The 20,405-nt window shown below is 46.8% G+C and overlaps 1 protein-coding gene across 1 annotated transcript in view; it reads right to left on the reverse strand.

The window, feature by feature from the left end:
• Nucleotides 1-12,276, reverse strand: part of LOC133751910 (solute carrier family 5 member 4-like) — a 52,664-nt gene extending 40,388 nt beyond the window's left edge. The window contains exons 1-5 of the mRNA XM_062182122.1: nucleotides 12,130-12,276; nucleotides 11,469-11,540; nucleotides 10,699-10,803; nucleotides 8,775-8,834; nucleotides 3,661-3,765 (exon numbers count right to left, since the gene is read on the reverse strand). Of these exons, the coding sequence (XP_062038106.1) occupies nucleotides 3,661-3,765; nucleotides 8,775-8,834; nucleotides 10,699-10,803; nucleotides 11,469-11,540; nucleotides 12,130-12,264 (477 nt within the window). The 5' untranslated portion in view covers nucleotides 12,265-12,276. The remainder of the gene's footprint in view (nucleotides 1-3,660; nucleotides 3,766-8,774; nucleotides 8,835-10,698; nucleotides 10,804-11,468; nucleotides 11,541-12,129) is intronic.
• Between the last annotated feature and the right edge of the window lie 8,129 nt (nucleotides 12,277-20,405).

Genomic DNA, 20,405 nt, shown 5'->3' on the forward strand with positions numbered 1-20,405 from the left:
CTATGGATTCTCCTTCCCTTGCTGTGGTGTTTTTTCTTGTTATACTATGACTGTATTAAGTGGAATGTCTGCTTTTGATGGAGCCTTAGAGGCTTGAAATGGGTGTGGCCTGAGAGCTCTGTTTGGTTCCTCAGGGTTAAGGGTGTTCCAAAGGTGACACTCCCAGGTTAGACGTGGTAAATCTCTCTCTCTCTCTCTCTCTCTCTCTCTCTCTCTCTCTCTCTCTCCCTTTCTTTCTTTTTGATTCAGAGGGAGGTATTCCGCACAGCTGAGTGGAATTGAAGGTAGTTAGCAGGCGAATGATATACCTACGGAAGCTCTTTTCCAAGGACCACACAAAGAATCTGTTCTGCCCTCAGTGTGGGCTCAAATTCTCCTGCAGTCTCCCACCAGGTTGCCAAGGTTACCGAATTGTAGCATCTCTGGAGAGTACTCTCATGAATTCCGTGAGTTCTCTCACCCACCGTCTCTTTTTTCACAGTCTCAGTTCATTAGCACCACACATTCACTAGGTCCTAATATCCTGTTATTTCACTCCCCCCCTCCCCGCAGAGTCAGGTTTTTCTGCTAGGCTCAGGGCCAGTGCAGACCAGAGGTTGCCCTGCTTATGACGTATGTCCAAAATGGTGCCTGCTCTTTGTTTTGCTCGCCTTTGAGAGGTGAGCGGAGAGAGAGAAACTCGTGTCTGTACCAGTCACTTTTTTTTCCCTCTCTCTTCTAGTTAGCCTGGTGAACTTTCCCCCATGGGGTTTCAAGCCTTGTTCCCTCTAGTCTCCTCTTTCTGCTTTCCCACCAGTGTCTCAGGCTATTGAGGTTCAGCTCACCTTGCATTCCAGCACTGGTGCATTGATTCTGCCACTGGTGTCCTGAGCCGTGGGCTCCCATGCCCTCCACGCAGGTCCACTGTGAATCACTAGTTCCGGAAGAGTTTCCTCTGCTGTTTCTTCCCCTACTCTTCCTTGAACCTGCAGTAACTCCACTTTTATTAAACTGTCTCTTCCCAGACTATCAGTGTGCTCCCTTCCTATTCCGCCATCTTGCCGCCTCCCTCCTAAATAAATAAATCTTTAAAAAATAAATATTTCTCATGGTAAAGTAGATTTGCAAAGACCCAGGCTTTTCCTTTGCTATAAAAGACATTATGGGCACAACTCCCAGTATTTGAATAAGGATCATGGAAATCAGATAACAGCAAGTAAGAAAGTTTCCCAGCTTTAAAATTTGCAGTGTGGGACTGGCGCTGTAGCGTAGAAGGTTAAGCCTCTGCCTACAGTGCCGGCACCCCATATGGGCAAGTTTGAGTCCCAGCTGCACCACTTCTGATCCAGCTCCCAGCTAATGTGCCTGGGAAAGCAGAAGTTACCCCAAGTGCTTGGGCCCCTGCACCCATGTGGGAAACCTGGAAGAAGTTCCTGGCTCCTGGTTTTGGCTTGGCCTAGCCCCAGCTGTTGTGGCCATTTGGAGAGTGAACCAGCAGATGGAAGACTTTCTCTCTCTCTCTCTCTCTCTCTCTCTCTCTCTCTCTCTCTCCTCTCTTTATCTCTGCCTTTTAGATAAATAAACCTTTTTTTAAAATTGCAATGTGATTTTCTAAAAGATTCTCAATGTTTCCATGAAATACTGAGACTTAAAGGGAGTCCTTCCCATTCATTAATAGTTCAATTCATTCCCATCAATTACTCCCACTCCATACTGAATCTCAATAATGTGTGTTATTGGAGGTGGAGAACCAGGGAATACACAACCCTTACCCACCTGGGCAGGGGAGAGAGCCTTGTCCTATACTTATTCCTCCTGAATGATCTGGTTAATAAGTACCCACTGCAGGATCTGTTATCAGGGTGTAAAAGTACACAAAAGACCACGCCTAAAATTAATCACTGCTAACATCACTTAAAACAACACTGTAGGCAAGAGTGGACTCCTGCTGTGTTATCTTTCCAGCTGACCACTGGACCCCCCACCCCACACTTAGACCCTGCACCCCCACCCATCTTACCACCATTCATTCCAGGAAGGGAAGGAAGTGTGTCCCTCAGGGACCTCTTTGGCTGCTGTCATTTGGACTAAGTACCTGTTCATTCTCTCTAGAACCATAAGGCTGCAACTGTGGAAGCCAGTGGAGAACTGGGGGATTGGCAAGCCCTATGCATGCATGGGAACATGGGAGCACAAAGCACCCAGTACTCATGGGGTCCTATGCTTCTTGCTGCCTCTGCTAACCTGCCTACCCTGGACGGTTTAAGGGACCCCTCAGTGAAGACCACCTCCAGCTCCATCCATCAGGGACCACCTTCTTTCCTGGGCATGCACCACAGGCACCCCTGCCCTGGTCTATGCTCTCTAGTCTAGCTTGTATTTTAAGAGTCTGATTATGTCAGGTATAGAATTCTTATTTCTTTAGCCATACGGTGAATCCTGCTGCTCAGGATTCTCTATTACCCTAACACAGAGCTCAATAACACGCAGTAAGTGCTGGGAAACAGTCACATTTCACTAGGGCAGCTCAGGCCATCTCAGCACCTGCTTTACTCCAACAATGATTGAGCTCAACAGAAGAGCAACAGTGAAAGTGAGTTCTCCCATGACCTTTGAGACACCTGTCTGCCTGCCTTGTGAATCTGAGACTGTTTCGTGACCACTGACAGGTACACCAGATGCAAAAAGAATGATTATTTCCTTGTTTTCTACACCTTGAACTGAAAATTCAAATTTCGTTCTTTTTTTTCCCCCCCATCCCTGATTATCTCCAAGGCGTATATATGATGTTTAAATTCCTTTAACATTTGTTTGTGGTACGTGTTTTACAGGGACAGTCGTAGACCGAATGGGGTACATTTCAGAAAAGTCAACATCATAATGGAAGGCACTCCCCTTGGGTCCATGTGTCCAATAATCAAACCAAAACTGAAAATGGAAATTCTGACTCTGAGAAAGAATCAAGGCAGGCCGGCGCCACGGCTCACTAGGCTAATCCTCCGCCTTGTGGCGCCGGCACACGGGGTTCTAGTCCCGGTTGGGGAGCCGGATTCTGTCCCGGTTGCCCCTCTTCCAGGCCAGCTCTTTGCTGTGGCCCGGGAAGGCAGTGGAGGATGGCCCAAGTGCTTGGGCCCTGCACCCCATGGGAGACCAGGAGAAGCACCTGGCTCCTGCCATCGGATCAGCGCGGTGTGCTGGCTGCAGCGCGCCAGCCGCAGTGGCCATTGGAGGGTGAACCAACAGCAAAGGAAGACCTTTCTCTCTGTCTCTCTCTCTCACTGTCCACTCTGCCTGTCCAAAAAAAAAAAAAAAAATCAAGGCAGTGTGGAAAAGGCAGGGGAGCAGAGAAGTCCTCTTCTGTCCTACTAATTAGCTCTGCTCTTGAAGGAAACACTTGATTTCTGTACACCCGTGTCTTCGTACCCTTAGAGAATGGGTGGATTTACACTCTGGAGTCTCTCACGGCCTGAAAGTCTCCCCTCTATGAATAAGGGTCTCTGAAGCTCCTTTATCCCATTAAGACTTGGCAGAGAGACTCTTGGGAGTTTAAAGCATCCGTAGGGTTTGACGCTACAAGGACAGTCAGCAGTCTACACAAGCAGGCTCTCTGACCTTGACCCCCTGACCCAGAACCACCCGACAACCCCTCGAAGCCCGAATGTCAGGAATCACAAAACTCACGGAGATTCTCAAGACCACAGAGATGAAGATGGAGATGACAGACAGGTAGACCTGGAGCCGCTTCCCACCAAACCGCTTCTTTAGATACTCCGGCATGGTCATCACCTGCAGAGACAACCGTCAGTGGGATCCACCTTCAGCGCTCGGGGCATCCTGATTTTACAACTGTTCATCGGCTTTTAAGGGCAGGTAAGCGCCGAGTGCTGCCTGCTGGGAATGCAAGGTGAGAAAGGCCCAGCTCCTTGGCAGAATGGCCAGGTTGGCATGAACAAAGGCACTGGGGTAGACCATCCTGGGGCTTTTTCCCAGCTCTAATATTTATCATATATAAATTTATATATATATATAAAACCTCTGTTATGTCTTCTGTGAAATAGGAGGGGTTCAACATGAAGGTGCATGTAAAGCACCAGCCACAATGTCAAGTGTCTGTTACAAACTCAACAATATTATTATTATTATTATTATTATTAAAGATTTATTTACTTGAGGCAGAGGGAAAGACGGAGAGAGTGAGATCTTCCATCTGCCAGTTCACTCCCCAGATGGTGGCAGTGGCCAGGGCTGGCCCAGGCTAAAGCCGGGAGCCAAGAGCTTCCTGTGGGTCTCTCATGTGGGTGGCAGGGACTCAAGCACTTGGGTCCTCCCAGGCCATTAACAGGGAGCTGGATTGGAAGTAGAGCAGCTGGAACAGAATTGGCACCCATTTAGGATGTTGGCGTCCCAGGTGTGGCTTTACCTGCTATACCACAGTATGGCCCCATAATTTTTTATCATTTCAGAGGCTGATGTGGTGGCACTGTGAGGTAAGCTGCAAACTACAACACAGGCATCTCATATCAGAGTTCTGGATCAAGTCCTGGCTGCTCTGCTTCCAATCCAACTCTCTGCCAGTGCGCTTGGAAAGCAGCAGAAGATGGCCTGAGTACTTGGGCCCCTGCACCCACGTGGGAGTCCCAGAAGGAGCTCCTGGCTTGGGCCTGGGCCCCTGCCATCCATGTGGGAGTCCCAGGCTCCTGGCTTTAGCCTGGGCCACTGCCAGTCATTGTAGACACTTGGAGAGTGAACCAGCAATGGAAGATTGATTTCTTTCTCTCTCTCCCTCTCTCTCTCTTTCACTGCCATTCTGCCTTTCAAATAAGTAAATATTTAAAAAAATTTAAAAATTATTTTCACTGATAATGTTTCATTCCAGTTAGAATGACATTACTTGAAAATAATGAACCACAGTTTGATAACTGAACAAATTTATCTAATTATCTTTCCTGAGAAGAAGAGAATTATTAGATCCCTAGTAATGAAAAAAAAACTATGGATTTCATTATCGCAATGCAAGATTAACCATGTGTTGAAACAGCTTAAAAAAAGGCAGCTTTCTGATTTCTTTATACTAGACATGTATATACTATGACATGATTTAATCTCCCCCACCATAACAGGATGTTGAATAAATATTTATGTAATATCAAAAGCAGTAAGAGGAAGTAGGGATGGACCGGCAGCTGAGAGAAACCACTGAAGGATGCTGAACCACACCCAAGAACCCACACAAGGGTTCTCTGTCCTGAGTCCTTGCACTAGGATAACCTCTCTCAACAGAGCCTGTTCAAGTCTGCAACTAGAACGGACTCAGGATGAATGAAGGGTGAATATTCAATGGCCTGCAAGGTGCTGGTCAGAAGAATTGCCCCCTGAGATCACTAATCCCAGAAACAACCCCAAGATCCAGGCACTCAGTGGTCCAAACCTCAGCAGCCTAAGGAATAAATGTAGACATTTGACTCAGAGAGACAGGGCAGCGTCCCAGTGTGTTGGCAACCCCTGGATTGAAGGGAGCCAGCACAGCTGTAGTATGTCCAATCTCTAATTTTAAAAAAGGAACCACAGCTGTTGGGATGGCAAAAAAAAAAAAAAAAAAATAGAATGAAGGAAAGAATCACGTGTTGGTGAGGGTTCAGGAAAATCCAGGGACAAATGATCATGGAGTGGTGATTTTTTTTTTAAGATTTATTTATTTATTTGGAAGGCAGAGTTACAGAGAGGCATAGGCAGAAGGTGGGGGGAGAGGTCGTCCATCAGCTGGTTCACTTCTCAAATGGCTGCAATGGCCGGAACTGAGCCGATCCAAAGCAGGTGCAGGGGCCCAAGAACTTGGGCCCTCTTCCACTGCTCTCCCAGGCCATAGCAGGGAGCTGGATTGGAAGTGGAGCAGCTGGGACTTGAACCGGCGCCCATATGGGATGCCGGCACTGCAGGTAGCAGCTTTACCCACTACGCCACAGTGCTGGCCCCAGAGTGATGATTTCTTAAAGGGAGTGATTTTTACCTCCCATTAGGGGGCATTTGAAAACAGCAGCTGCTCAGGTGTCTAGTGGGTAAAGCCCAGGGACACTGAACATCTGACAATGCACAGGCCAGCGTTGCACAACACAGCACTCTACGGCCAGAGTCATTGTCAAGTGTTGAAATCAAGAAACCCTGGGTTAGAGAACACTCACTGTAGGTCCACAAGAGGACAAGTAAATGTCTACCACTTCTCTTCCCCTTTTAAGTTGTTCACTCAAAACATGTAAACTCATGCATATTTATTGAAATCACCCCTCTTTCAAAAGTCCCTCATGTTCCCCTCTGTAGTGCTAAGAGTAGGAGGCAGCCCAGGGGTTCCTCAATCAGGTAGTGAATGTGTCATAGCCAGGAAGAAAATACAAAGTGAACATGCATACCTCAGTTGAGAATTTTAAAAGACAAATCCAAATAGAGGGGAAACAGAATAAAGTCTATAGTGGAATAGCATTTACATAAATTAAAATATATAAAGAGATTTCCAAAAGTTTACAGAAAACACACTTGAGAAAACCATGCATGGATTGCAACATTCTTTGCACCAAAATAAACTGATCTCTTAATTCCACTTTCCATGAGCTTTTTTATACTTTTTTTTTTAGTTTTCAGACTGAACAACTCTTACCATTTTGCCAAGTTCACTTCATATGTAGATATTATATGCATACACATATATACTATATTTTTTGGAAAGAGGGATATTAGCATCACAAAATGAGGGCTCTGTGATATTGTCCACAGTGTGTGTGGGGGAATGAAGGGTATATTGTCATGTGCACAGTTCCATTAATGTTTGGAAGTCCCCTAATATATTCACATTTTCACTCATGCACAGAATTCCACTACTTTTCATCCAAGTACATTTTATGAGGTAATTCCATCACGTAGACACTTGTGTAGGAAGAAGATACATCAAAGTAGTGAAGGAAAAGGAATGTGATCAACTCAGCTCTGAGGAAGTGAACGCCATAAACAGAAAAAAAAAAAAAAAAAAGAGCCCCTGGGAACTTTCCAGAACAAAGGAAATGATCAGACCTCAGACGAAGAGGTCCACTGAGTAGAGCGAGTTGAGCCCCAGTCCTTCCCTGGTTTCTCAGGCTCCTGTCCAGTTCTCTGGCTCCATCTGTGTCCCACCTTCCAGCCCCAGGCCAGGGCACACTGCACCTCTCCAAGGACCCCACACCCTCTGGTTCTGGGTTGTGTTCACCTCACTCCCTCTGCTCAGGCACTTCTTCCTCCCTTGCCTTTACATGACCAACCTCTGCCGGGTCCTCAGGGCTCCATTCAGACAGCGCTTGCTCACGGATGCTTCCCTGGATGCCCAGACTGGATCCGGTACCCTGCCACGTCCCCCTGGGGTCACCCAGCATGACACATGTACAGGAGACGCAGAACTGATCTGTTTCCTCTCAACCTGCCGACGGAGCGAGGGCTCCCGCTTCACAGAGAAATCCCCGATGCCATGCCACAGACTGGGTGCACCTGCACTGATTCTAAACCCGAGGATGCCCGGGTCAAGACGTCCAGCCCAGCTCTCCTGCTGGCTAACGTACAAGGCTGACTCCACCACTGCCTGCGGTCTCCTTGTGGGTGTCCTGAAGGCACCAAACGCTCCCCCAGTTCTTAAGTGAACTTGGTGGAACCCTGTTCTCCACCACCTGCTTCCCCTCTGTGATCTTCCTGCTATGTTCCTGGTAGCCTCATGTCTCCAGACCCTGGAACTTCAAGTCTTAGAGCTGCTCCTAACACGTCCTCCTCCGGTGCCTCCGCTTCTCGTCTGCCATCAAACCTGGTATCTCTACCCCAGAAGCAGCTCCCCCTTCCCTGTCTGTTTCCTTCCTAGAGCCCCCTGAGATGTTGTGTGAACTTTTACTCAAGTGCAATCTCCACTCAGTTGTCTGAGTGGAACTCCTTGAAGACAAAAACTGGTCATGACCTTACAGCCCCTGGGAATCTTACGTTGCTGATTTCCAGAACGCAGGGTGTGTCTTTTTACTTGTATTATTTTTTTAAAGTCTGAAACAGGAAACTTTTATTTAAATAGTGGAATCTTAATTCCTTTGCTATAAAACTCCCTGCTTGCAACCTGATGAAAACGAAGTTCTATATACCATATGAGCAAGGTTTGTCAGACTTTGAAAAAGTGAAAGTGAAACTTACGGTTAGTTTTTAGCCTTCTCTAGACACTTAGATGAATCCTGATGACCCACCTGACATTAGCGTGCGTACATTATAATACAGTGAGGGCAGACTTGGCCATTGTACTTAATGGCACAGTTTCATTCATCAGATGTTTTTAAGTCTAGGAGATACACAAGCCCTTCACAATTGAATCATCTCCCACGACTCTTTATGACCTATCTTCACAGTAATTGCACCCGACCGGCAACTTTTTTGCTTTTGTATGTGTTTTTTTCTTTTTTTTCTGACCCTCTGTCATATGACATGTCTACCTACAGGGCAGGGGTGATGCTCTTATTTCTGATGGCTCAAGTCAGATTACCCCTGAGCAGCTTTTTTCCAGGGTTCCTACACCAGGGTGACACCCGCCATGGTGGTCATTATGTGGGGCCAGCACCCGGTTCTCGCTTGAATGCAGCCACATGCTTCTCTCGGAGCTGTTGGGGAAGGAGGTTGATGTTTCACTTGCCTTTGCCTACTGATAGCCCAGAGCAAGGCTGGGCTCATGATCACACAGACAGAATGTGTGCAAATGAACGCCTGACAGGTCCACACTAGCAGATCAGGAGCGGAGACCTGGGGATACTCACCCCTGCCTTGATGTAAATGGGCACAAAGACCCACCCTAGAACCAGCAGCAGCAGCAAGGCCTACGAGAGATCAAGAAAAGTGAAGTTAGGGAGCTTGTGGTCCTTGTTGTTTCACGATACCTGAGTCTGAATCAAGAAGTTTGATTGTCTCTGTCCCATTCAAGAATTTATGCTAGCCAGACAAATGTGGACCTCTGTTTCCTGGGTTTCTTTCTTTTTTTTTAAGATTTGTGTATTTGAAAGTCAGAATTACACAGAGAGAGGAGAGGAAGAGAGAGAGAAAGAGAGAGAGACAGAGAGAGAGAGAGAGAGAGAGAGGTCTTCCATCCGCTGGTTCACTCCCCAGATGGCTGCAATGGCCGGAGCTGCGCTGATCCAAAGCCAGGAGCCAGGAGCCTCCTCTGGGTCTCCCATGCGGGTGCAGGGGCCCAAGGACTTGGGCCATCTTCTACTGCTTTCCCAGGCCACAGCAGAGAGCTGGATCGGAAGTGGAGCAGCCGAGTCTCGAACTGGTTGCCCATATGGGATGCCGTTGCTTCAGGCCAGGGAGTTAACCCACTGCACCACAGTGCTGCTCCCCACCCCCCTCCGAGTTTCTATGATTCAGAGACCATGGTTTGCTAGGGCTTAGGAGATGACCAAAGATGTGTGCTGAAAGACAGTGGGATGAGCAGAGATCCCACCCAGTAGGCTGACTGTTCTCAAGCTCAGGTCATCCTGGCCGAAAGGAATATTCTGGAGCATCAAGAATTCCATATGAAGGTGCTCCAAAAAGTCAGCGGGAAAATCGAGTTGAAAGGTCAGTTTATTCTGGTGTAACAGTTTTGATCTGGAAATCCTTGCAGGGTCTTTTCATGCCGCACATCTTCCACACACATTTGGAAGCACCTTATATACAGGGTAACAAAGCAATGAGAGATACTTTTGGAGATATAGAAATATCCCCAGTGCTATCTAAACCTCATTACATATAATAATGATGACAACTGTCATCTTAGCATTAATGAGTAACGTGTGCAAAGAGTCTCCACGTTTGTCACTCATGATCTCTCACTGCAACCAGGAGGGCCAAGTGTCATGGGCAGAGTTACTCTTGTCTTACGGAGGAGGCATCAGAGCCTCCTAGGGATTAAGGAAGCCCATGGCCTAGTCACCGCATGTCCAGCCATGAGCTGGATGATGGGCGGGTGGGAGAACTGTCTATACAGAACACAGGATCTGATAAAGGGCACACAGATTCTATGGCTGAAATGATAATAGAACGATTAGGAATCTAAACACCATGTCTTGTAGCGTCTCCCTACTAGCTCTCAAAACCATTCACTCCCCACTCCGTGGTGTCTCTCTTGGTCTGCATCCCTTCCCCTTCTCCGCTCACGCACACTGGGACAATTGATTCCTTCTGGAATCAGCCCCAGGAAGCTGCCTTGACACGTGCCCAACCTCAGCCATCATCCGTGGGAGATGCCCCTCCATGGGCTCCCACAGTGGAGCACTTTCTACAGCACAGTGAGTGCATGCTTGTCCTGACCATCAGAATGCAAGTTTCGGCAAAGAAGGAACCCCCATTGCTGGGTTTTGCAATGTTTTAAGTCCTTGCGTCTAATGCAGGGGTAAACAGGTCGTGTCGGGGGGGGGGGGGGATAGATAAAATTGAGGACTAAACTGGTCTAGCAGGTCAAGTGAAAGTGGGCATGCAATCATATAGAATGACATTCCTGGTGGGAATAACAGTTTGAAAAGATATCAGAGGTAAGTCGTAATATGCTTGGAATGGTCTAGGTGGAATGGGGTCACAGAGGGGTCTTAAAAGGAAGGAAGATAGAAATGACAGCAAAGAGGACTATATCCCATAGGCATTTATAGAAGACTCTGGGATACGAATTTGACTTAAAGGAACAAGGCTATACAGGACGCCACGTACGTTCCATTCAAATGTCGCAATAGCAATTCCAGAAGCTGCTGCTGTCCCAGCCAGCCCCACGAAGTGGCCGCTGCTGATGTTACTGGCGAAGAGAGAGGCACCGATCTGCAATCGAGGAGAACAGGCTAGGATGAGAATTAAATCAGACTTCTTGAAATGGGCAGACACTGAGACGTTTGGGTCACTGCTCCTCAGAGCAGCCAGTGACTGCTCACGGGCAAAATCCAGCCCCTCGGGGCCGGCGCTGTGGCACAGTGGGTAAAGCTGCCATCTGCGGTGCTGGCCTCCCACACCGGTGCTGGTTTGTTTCGTGGCTGCTGCACTTCCTATCCAGCCCCTGCTAATGCATCTGGGAAAGCAGTAGAAGATGGCCCAAGTGCTTGTGCCCCCGCACCCACATGGGAGACCTGGAAGAAGCTCCTGGCTCTTGGCTTTGGTCTGGCCCAGTTCCAGCCATTGCAGCCATTTGGGAATGAACCAGCAGATGGAAGATCTCTCTTTGTCTCTCCCTCTCTCTGTGACTCTGCCTTTTACATAAATAAATATTTTAAAAAATCTAGCCTCTCACTGGTTCTGCTGCCTTCCCAGGAGCATTAGCAGGGAGCTGGATGGGAAACAGAGCAGCCCGGACTCAACTGGCTCTCTGACATGAACTGCTGGTGTTGTGGGTGGTGGCTTACCCCACTGTGCCACAGCATTGGCCCCCATTTTTCTCTTTTTAAGCACAGACAGGAAATTCTCTTTTTCTCTGCAAACGCTGGACCACTCACCGGCCACCAGGCCACGTCTCGACCAGCCAAGAAGAATTCTCTTACAGTGCTGCGGTTTGTCTTCAGTGTTGCCTGAGAAGACAGGACATGTGGATCACACAGCAGCAGGTGCACCCAAGATGCACAAGACCCCCAGTGCTGACAGAACTTCCTACAAACTGACGTAGCATCGGTTCCTGAAGGCCTTCATGATCATGGTTTCTTTTCATTTATATAAATGATGTGAGGTTTCACTAGAGCTGGGATTGAAAGAGAAATTGCACCCTTGAATTCATTATTAAAAACAAAGAATGAACAAGGAGGAATTAATTGTTCCATGCACTAAGCCATGTACTGAGAAGGCAGTAAAGGAAAATCGATAAAGTGAGATAATAAAATAAAAATGTTTTCCCAAGCTCTGGAGATGCCAAACAGAGTAAGTCTAAAGTTCTCAACGTTGGCTTTGTTCAAATGATGAGATTGCAAGGGGCAAAAATCCACGCAGTGAAAGCATTGCTCAGGTCACACGCAAAGAAATGATTCTGTCGGGCAAAGACATTTGTGAAGATCCCTAACCTCATCTTAGTTTCATCACGCCACACCTCTCCCACCCCAAGACCCTCTGCACCGCCCCCCCCCAGCCCTTGTTTTCACCCTGACAGCCCACTGGGCTCCCACGTACCCACATCCCAACAGCCATCACCACTATGAAGTAGACGACAAGGACAGAGATGTCAGCAGCATTCTGGAGACGCTCTGACAGTGGAGGTGGCTCTGGGGTCCCAGCCATGGTGCTGGGGCTTGATGTGCTGGCCATGGCTGCAGGTGGTGCTGTCTCCACACCAAAGGGGGCCTCTTTCTATTTATATATAAAATAAAAGCCTGGGTTAATGATCAGCATCAGGCAGGTGTGGTGAGATACCAGAGCCACTTCCTGGGCATGGGGACCTTTAACCCTGTCCTCGCAATCTAGGCTCGGAGACCCTGGCCCCCTAGCTGTCGGTGCTGATCCAGCAGGATATGAGAAGGAGCCATGAAGAGTCAGCAATGGGGGTGAGAATTGGAGGGGGAGAGTGGGGGTGGTGCTGGGTTCATTGAGTGGAAATCTGGGGTATTTAAGGAGATCTGAGCAGGTCAATGAGGACAAGGATGGACGAAGTGCAGAGGTGAAGGGTCCAGGTTTGGAAAGAACAGAGTGACGTTTCCTGAGAGAACAGATATGATTCTCCACCAAGGAATTATACATTTGGACAATTACGTTAATTATACATTTTATCGGCTCAAAAGCCCTGTGTTTCTCTGGAACAGGCAGTCTGAGTGGATGTCGCACGACATATCAGGACCGCGGCCTGGGTCAGGACGAGAAGTAGCTAGCTCTACAGGCATCACGTGTGCAATGTTGAGGGCATGACGCCATGCCTGGGGACCCGTGGGTCCGCGAAGGCAGCACACCTGAAGTTAGAAGTTAGTTTTCATATTTGCTGTTAAACCATGCATAACATAAAGTATGCAATTCCAACCTCGACGACATCTAAGATTTCGTGGAATTAAGTACATTCTCCGCCACCCATTTTCAATACTTTTCCAACATCCTAAATAGAATCCTGTACCCAATGAATATAACTCTCTCTTCAGCTTCTGGACTTGTATTAGACTTTGTAGCTCTATGTGGGTTTTTTTTTTTATGTAGCTCATATAAACAGATTCAGACAGTATTTGTCTTTCTGGGTCTGGCCTATTCTGCTTAGCACGATGCTTTCAAAGTTCATCTATTGTTGGAACATGGATCAGAATAGCATTTTTTAATATAAAGAGGACAGATTTCATGCATTTCATATACAAAGTTTTAAGCACATAATGAGAGATTCTACCCTCCCTCTCTTCTCCTTCCTGCCTTTTTTTTTCTTTTAATTTTTGCATTAACATGCTTTCAACTTACTATAATCACAGGCTTAATTCCCTATCAAACAAGGAATTCAAGTAGAAAATAGAAAAACCACTATTCTGCAAGGAGCATAGACAAAAGCTATAAACAATAATCAAATCTCAAGATGCCAATTTCACCCTTATGCATCGCATTTTTTATACTCCATGTATTAGCAACCATGTATCAGAGGAAACTTATAATATTTGTCTTTTTGGGTCTGAACTATTTCACTAAGTGAAATGGTTTCCAGTTGCATCCATTTTGTTGCAAAAGACAGCATTTCATTCTGTTTTATGGCTGAGTAGTAGTCCATCATGTATGTATGTATACATATATATACATATGTGTATATATATATATATATATATGTTTTCTTTATCCAGTCATCAGTTGATGGACATCTGGGTTGTTTCCATATCCTAGCTATTATGAATTGAGCTGGCATAAAAATGAGAGTACAGACAATTCTTTCATATGCTGATTGCATTTCGTTTGAGTAAATTCCCAGAAGTGGGATGGCTGGGTCATACGGTAGATTGATTTTCAGATTTTTGAGGAATCTCCATACCATTTTCTATAACGGTTGTACAGAAGTACATTTCTTTCCAAGACTTTATGTTTCACTGCATTTCCATACCACATTTTGGTTACCAGTTTTTTTGGGGATAGATATGTGGGTTGTTTCTACCATTAGTTGGTGTGAATAATGCTGGTAAAGATGTTGCTGTTCAAGTAGCTATTTGAGTGTTTGCATTGGGTATGTGCTTAGAAGTAGAATTGCTGGATTATTTGATAATTCTGCCTTAAACTTCCAAAAGAATTACAAGCATAGTTAATTGTGTTTCTTCTTTTACGATTTAGATGCCATTTATTTCTTTTCCTCATCTAACTACCCTGGGTAGAACTTCTGTGTTAGTCTGTTTTTCATTACTTTAGTGAAATCTAGACTTTTGGTCTATTATTCTGGAAGTAAAAGGGTTGGAGGCCTTACTGGGCAATGATTTTCTTGCTGGCAAAATCCTGAGGCAGCATGTGTCATCAACGTGAAAGACACATGAACCACGTGGGTCTGTAAAGTTTCTTTCCCTCTTATATATCTGCCAGGATTAAATCATGAGGGCCACACCCTAATGTCCATTTTATTTTATTTTTATTTATTTGATAGATGGAGTTAGACAGTGAGAGAGAGAGACAGACAGAGAGAAAGATCTTTCTTCCGTTGGTTTACCCTCTAAATGACCGCCACGGCCGGAGCTATGCCCATCCAAAACCAGGAGCTAGGTGCTTCCTCCTGGTCTCCCATACGGGTGCAGGGGCCCAAGCTCTTGGGCCGTCCTCCACTGCCTTCCCACAGCAGAGAGCTGGACTGGAAGAGGAGCAACCGGGACTAGAACCCGGTGCCCATATGGGATGCTGGCGCCACAGGAGGAGGATTAACCAAGTGAGCCATGGCGCTGGCCCCCTAATGTTCATTTTAAATTCATCACTTTCCATACTCTGTACCTCTAAACACCATATTTGGATTGGATTTCCACCCTTTTAATACCTCACAGTGGAATTCAACTTCAACATATAAAGCCTTGGAAGACACTTAAACATATCCATGTCACAGCTTCCTCTCCCTGACCCCAAAGATTTCATGCCCTTCTCACAGTGCAAAACACAATAATTCTGCAACCCATAGCCCTAAAGTCTTGGGCTGTCCTAGCACTGACTCCAAAGTACAAAATCCAAAGTCTCATCTGAGAATCAGAACAAGTTATCTGTTTCCATGATGCAATGGCACAACAGCCACAGGGTGCATATCTCCATACCAAAAGGGAATAGCAAGGAAGAAGAAGGGCGTACTGAGCCTAAGTAAAACTCACCAGGGGAGACGCTCAGTCCTAAAGCCCCACGGCTGACATCTTGGACAGACTGCAGCAAGGGGTGTGGCCTCAAGTCCTTGGGCTGTCCCACCCCTATGGCTTTGCTAGGTGACACACAAATGACAGTTGTCGTGGGCTGCACACTGATGTCAGTAGCAGCAGTCAGCTGGGTGTGGCACATTGCTGGTGGCTTTACCTATCTGGGGTCACCACCCTAGTGTTACTTCCATCAGCTCCTTTAGATGGCACCTCTGCCTTCTACGGGGACCCTGACGTCCAACTGATACCTGGACTCACAGACTTTTTTTTTTTTTTTTTGACAGGCAGAGTGGATAGTGAGAGAGAGAGAGACAGAGAGAAAGGTCTTCCTTTTTGCCGTTGGTTCACCCTCCAGTGGCCGCTGCGACCGGCGCATTGCGCTGATCTGAAGCCAGGAGCCAGGTGCTTCTCCTGGTCTCCAATGCGGGTGCAGGGCCCAAGCACTTGGGCCATCCTCCACTGCCTTCCCGGGCCACAGCAGAGAGCTGGCCTGGAAGAGGGGCAACCGGGATAGAATCCGGCGCCCCAACCGGGACTAGAACCCGGTGTGCCGGCGCTGCAAGGCGGAGGATTAGCCTGTTAAGCCACGGCGCCAGCCCAGACTTTTCTTTGACGTTCCACTGGAAGCTGCCATGACCTCATACCTCGTGTGTTCTGTGCACCTGCGAACCCAGCATTCCAGGGACACCACCAAAGCCTGCTGCTTGCTGGAACTGAAGCTTGACCTGCAGCATAGAGTGCTTTGCTAGCTTATTGCAGGGAGCTGAATTCCAAGGTGGTCTTGGGCAGGAAGCCCATGAGCAGCACCCTGGGGGCTCCATGAAACTGTTCTGTCCTGGAAGCTCTCTGGGCCTCTGATAAGAACAACCTTGAAGATTACTGAGATGCCCATTGTCCCAGTGCAAAGAAACTAGTCTTAGATATTGGCTTACACTGTTGGACCAGAATTACGACAGCAATGTGGACAGTAAAGCCCTGCTTACAAGGTCTTGGATGGAAATGAAGCATATTCCACCGGAACGTGGAGTAGACTATCCACACTAGTCTCTCTCTCTCTCTCTCTCTCTCTCTCTCTCTCTCTCTCTCTCTCTCTTATTAAGATTTATTTATTTATTTATTTGAAAGTTGGAGTTACAGAGAAAGAAGGAGAGGCAGAGAGAGAGAGAGAGAGAGAGAGAAAGTGAGAGAGAGAGAGAGAGAGAGTCTTCCATCCACTTGTTCACTCCCCAAATAGCTGCAATGTCTGGAGCTGTGCCAATGCGAAGCCAGGAGCCAGAAGCTTCTTCCAGGTCTCCCACACGGGTGCAGGGACCCAAGCACTTGGGCCATCTTCTACTGCTTTCCCGGGCCATAGCAGAGAGCTGGATAGGAACTGGAGCAGCTGGGACTGGACACGGCGCCCACTTGGGATGCCGGCACTGCAGGCTAAGGCTTTACTCACTACAGCACAGCGCCAGCCCCCACTCTAGTCTCTTTAGCAAGAGATTTTTCTTCTGTACATATGTACACCTTTTATTTGCCCCTTTTCCAACCAGGCTGTGAAATTTGCCTCCTCCTGTTCTGCTTCCATTTTCATCATGCATTGTGACTTTAGCTCATGCCATTGCTCCCAAATCCTACCATACACAGGTCAAAGTAAGCAAACAGCAGCTGGAATGCATGGTTGTTTACATACATCTCAGGCAGAAAACCCAGCTTATCATTTCTCTTAAAAAGTTTATCTGAAAGGCAGAGTGAGAGACAGCAAGAGTGAGAACAAGAGCGAGAGTGAGCGTGAGAGATAGCTTCCATTGGCTGATTCACTCCCTCATAAGCCTGCAACAATTGGGGACTGGGCCAGGCTGAAGCCAGGAGCCAGGATCTCCATCCCAGTCTCCCACACGGGTGTTGGGGAGCCAAGCACTTGTGCCATCATCTGCTGCTTCCAGGGTGTGCCTTAGCAGGAAGCTGGATTGGCAGTGGAAGTAGGACTCGCACCAGGCGCTCGGATATGAGATGTGGGTGTCCCAAGCAGTGGCTTCATCTGCTGTGCCCACAGCCCCTGCATCCCACTTCACCTCTTTTAAATTCAGTCTTCCACACATCTCTAGAACATGGGCAGAGCTCTTCGCAATGGTGTGACCAAGGTGGCCATTACTCCACGTTCCAATGGAATAGTCTTCATTTCCACACGAGATCTTGCAAGCACGGCTTTACTGTCCACATTGCTGTCGTAATTCTGGTCACAACAACGTAAGCCAATATCAGAGACATTCTGGCTCTTTCCTGATTTTCTCATCTTCTTGGCCTCCAGCAGAATGCCATCCATTTTTTATAGCCTGCTCCTCAAAACTCTTCCAACCTCTGCCAGTTACCCGGTTCCAAATCTACCTTCATGTTTTTTTTGGTATAGTTATGGTAAACGACCCTATCCTCATAGGCCAATTCTCTGCAGCTGCCCAGTTTTCATGACTCTGGTGAAATATCCAAGGCAGGATCATTTTATTTTATTTTTTAAAGATGTATTTATTTATTTGAGAGGTGGAGTTAGAGAGAGAAAGAGAGAGAGAGAGAAAGAGAGATAGATAGATATACAGATATACAGATATATATATATATATATATATATATATATATATATATATATATATATAGAGAGAGAGAGAGAGAGAGAGAGAGAGAGAGATATCTATCCACTGGGTCATTCCCTAAATGGCTGCAATGGCCAGAGCTGCGCCAATCTGAAGCCAGGAGCCAGGAGCTTCTTACAGGTCTCCCACTTAAGTGCAGGGACCTAAGCACTTGGGCCCTCTTCTACTGCTTTCCCAGGCCACAGCAGAGAGCTGGATCAGAAGTGGAGCAGCTGGAACTTGAACCGGTGCCCATATGGGATGCTGGCCCTGCAGGCGGGGGATTTACCAGCTACGCCACAGCACCGGCCCCCTGGATAATTTTAAAAAGAGAGATTTATTTTGGCTCAGAGATTTCTGGAGGTGCAGCTGCTAGGGGCCTCACTGGGTGATCATCTCCTTGTTGGAGAGGTCCAAGACACACAGTGCAAAAGACAGGAAGTAGGCTAGTGTGTGTCTGTGTCTGTCTCTCACCGTCTGCTTACAAAGCAAACAGAATTCAATAGTGGGAGTGCCAACCAAAAGACCACAGTTGGATTAAGGTTTTACCCTTTTCACATCAGTAATATATGACTCTGAGGAATAACTCCTTCATGCAATTGTGGGGAGGGGAAAAAGACATGTTTGAACGACAGTAGCTTCCAATATTATACTGAATAGAGATGTTGAAGGCAGGCACCCTTATCTTTTTTCTGATCTTAGGGGAAGAAGTTTCAGCCTCACCATTAAGTGTGATGTTAGGTATGGAGTTTTTCATATATGATATTTAGTGTTATCTCTTATTTACTTGTGGAGTTTTTTCTAAATCAAGAAAAGATGTAGAAAAATTTCGAAAGTTTTCTTGCCCCGTGTTTTTGCATCATTCTATGAAGTTGAAGAATTGCAGTGATTTATTTTGGTATGACGAACCATTTTGCCTTCTGGGAATAAATGCCATTGGTCATAGTGTTTTGTCATTTTAATATTTAACATTTATAAACACACATTCATCAAACATCGCAGTACACAAAATGCATGAAGCAAACGTCGACAGGACTGCTGTTTGATGACGCTTTATTGATTTTTGCACCAATATGCAAAAGGGAAACCGCATTGTGAGTTTTCTCTCCTTGCTTCTTTGCCTTGCTTTGGTATCAAGGTGATGATGACTTCATAGAAGAATTGGGAAGTATTCTCTCCCCTTCAATTTTTGGGAAGAGTTTGAGAGAGTTAATTCTCTTCTCTTTGAGCAGGCAGAATTGGGAGGGGAGGGAGAGAGAGAGAGAGAGAGAGAGAGAGAGAGAGAGAGAGAGAGAAATCTTCCATCCACTGGTTTACTGCCCAAGTGGCTGCATAGGCGGGGGTTGGGCCAGGTGAAAGCCAGGAGCCAGAAGCTCCATTTGGATGTCCCACATGGGCGCAGGGCCCCAAGCACTTGGGCCATCTTCTGCTGCTTTCGCAGGCGCATTAGCAGGGAGCTGGATCAGAAGTGGAGCAGCCTGGACCCCATTTGGCATGCACATATGTGATACCAGAGCTGCAGGTCGTGGTTTAACCCGCTGTGCCACAATGCAGGCCCCACATTCTGACTTCTTTATGCTTCATAATCTTTTAAAAAAAATCTTTAAGGTGTACTCATTTTTTCAGTTAATAATGTAAAAAAAAGCATTGATATGGGGAATTCCCAAGACCGTAGGATTCCGAGTTCCTTAGAATTAGACTAAATGGCTTGTTTCATTGCTTACAAAAGTGCTCAAACTTGGAATGAGCATTGTGGTACAGCAGATTAAGTTGCCACTCACCAAGCCAGCATCCCACATTGGAGTACTTGTTCATGCCCTGGCTGCTCTACTTCTGGTCCAACTTTTAGCTAATGCACATGGGAAGAAAGACGAAGACGGCCCCAGTACATGGGCCCCATCACCCATGTGGGAGACCAGGATGGAACTCCTGGCTCCTGGTTTTAGCTTGGCCCATATCTGGCTGTTGTGCCATTTGGGGAGTGAAACAGTGAATGAAAGATCTCTCTTTGTCTCTCCCTAAATCTCTGTCACTCTGCATTTCAAAAAAATATCTAATAAGTCTTAAAAAAAACCCACAAATGCCTTGAACTTGATGGAGCATATGTCAGTAATAAAGTTTACATATTTTTATCTTTTATTTTATTTTTTAAAAAGATTTATTTTTATTTGAAAGTCAGAGTTACACAGAGAGAGGAGGGGCAGAGAGAGAGAGAGAGAAAGAGAGGTCTTCCATCCATTGGTTCACTCTCCAGATGGTCCCAATGGCTGGAGCTGTGCCAATCTGAAGCCAGGAGCCATTTGCCTCTTCCCGGTCTCCCACATGGATGCAGGGGCCCAAGGACTTGTGCCATCTTATACTGGTTTCCTGGGCCATAGCAGAGAGCTGGACAGGAAGTGGAGCAGCCGGGTCTCGAACCGGTACCCACATGGGATGCCGGCGCTTCAGGCCAGGGCTTTAACCCACTGTGCCACAGCGCTGGCCCCACATATTTTTATCTTTTAATCCCATTTTC

The sequence above is a fragment of the Lepus europaeus genome, chromosome 23 (genome assembly GCF_033115175.1).
Source record: "Lepus europaeus isolate LE1 chromosome 23, mLepTim1.pri, whole genome shotgun sequence".
Taxonomy (NCBI): domain Eukaryota; kingdom Metazoa; phylum Chordata; class Mammalia; order Lagomorpha; family Leporidae; genus Lepus; species Lepus europaeus.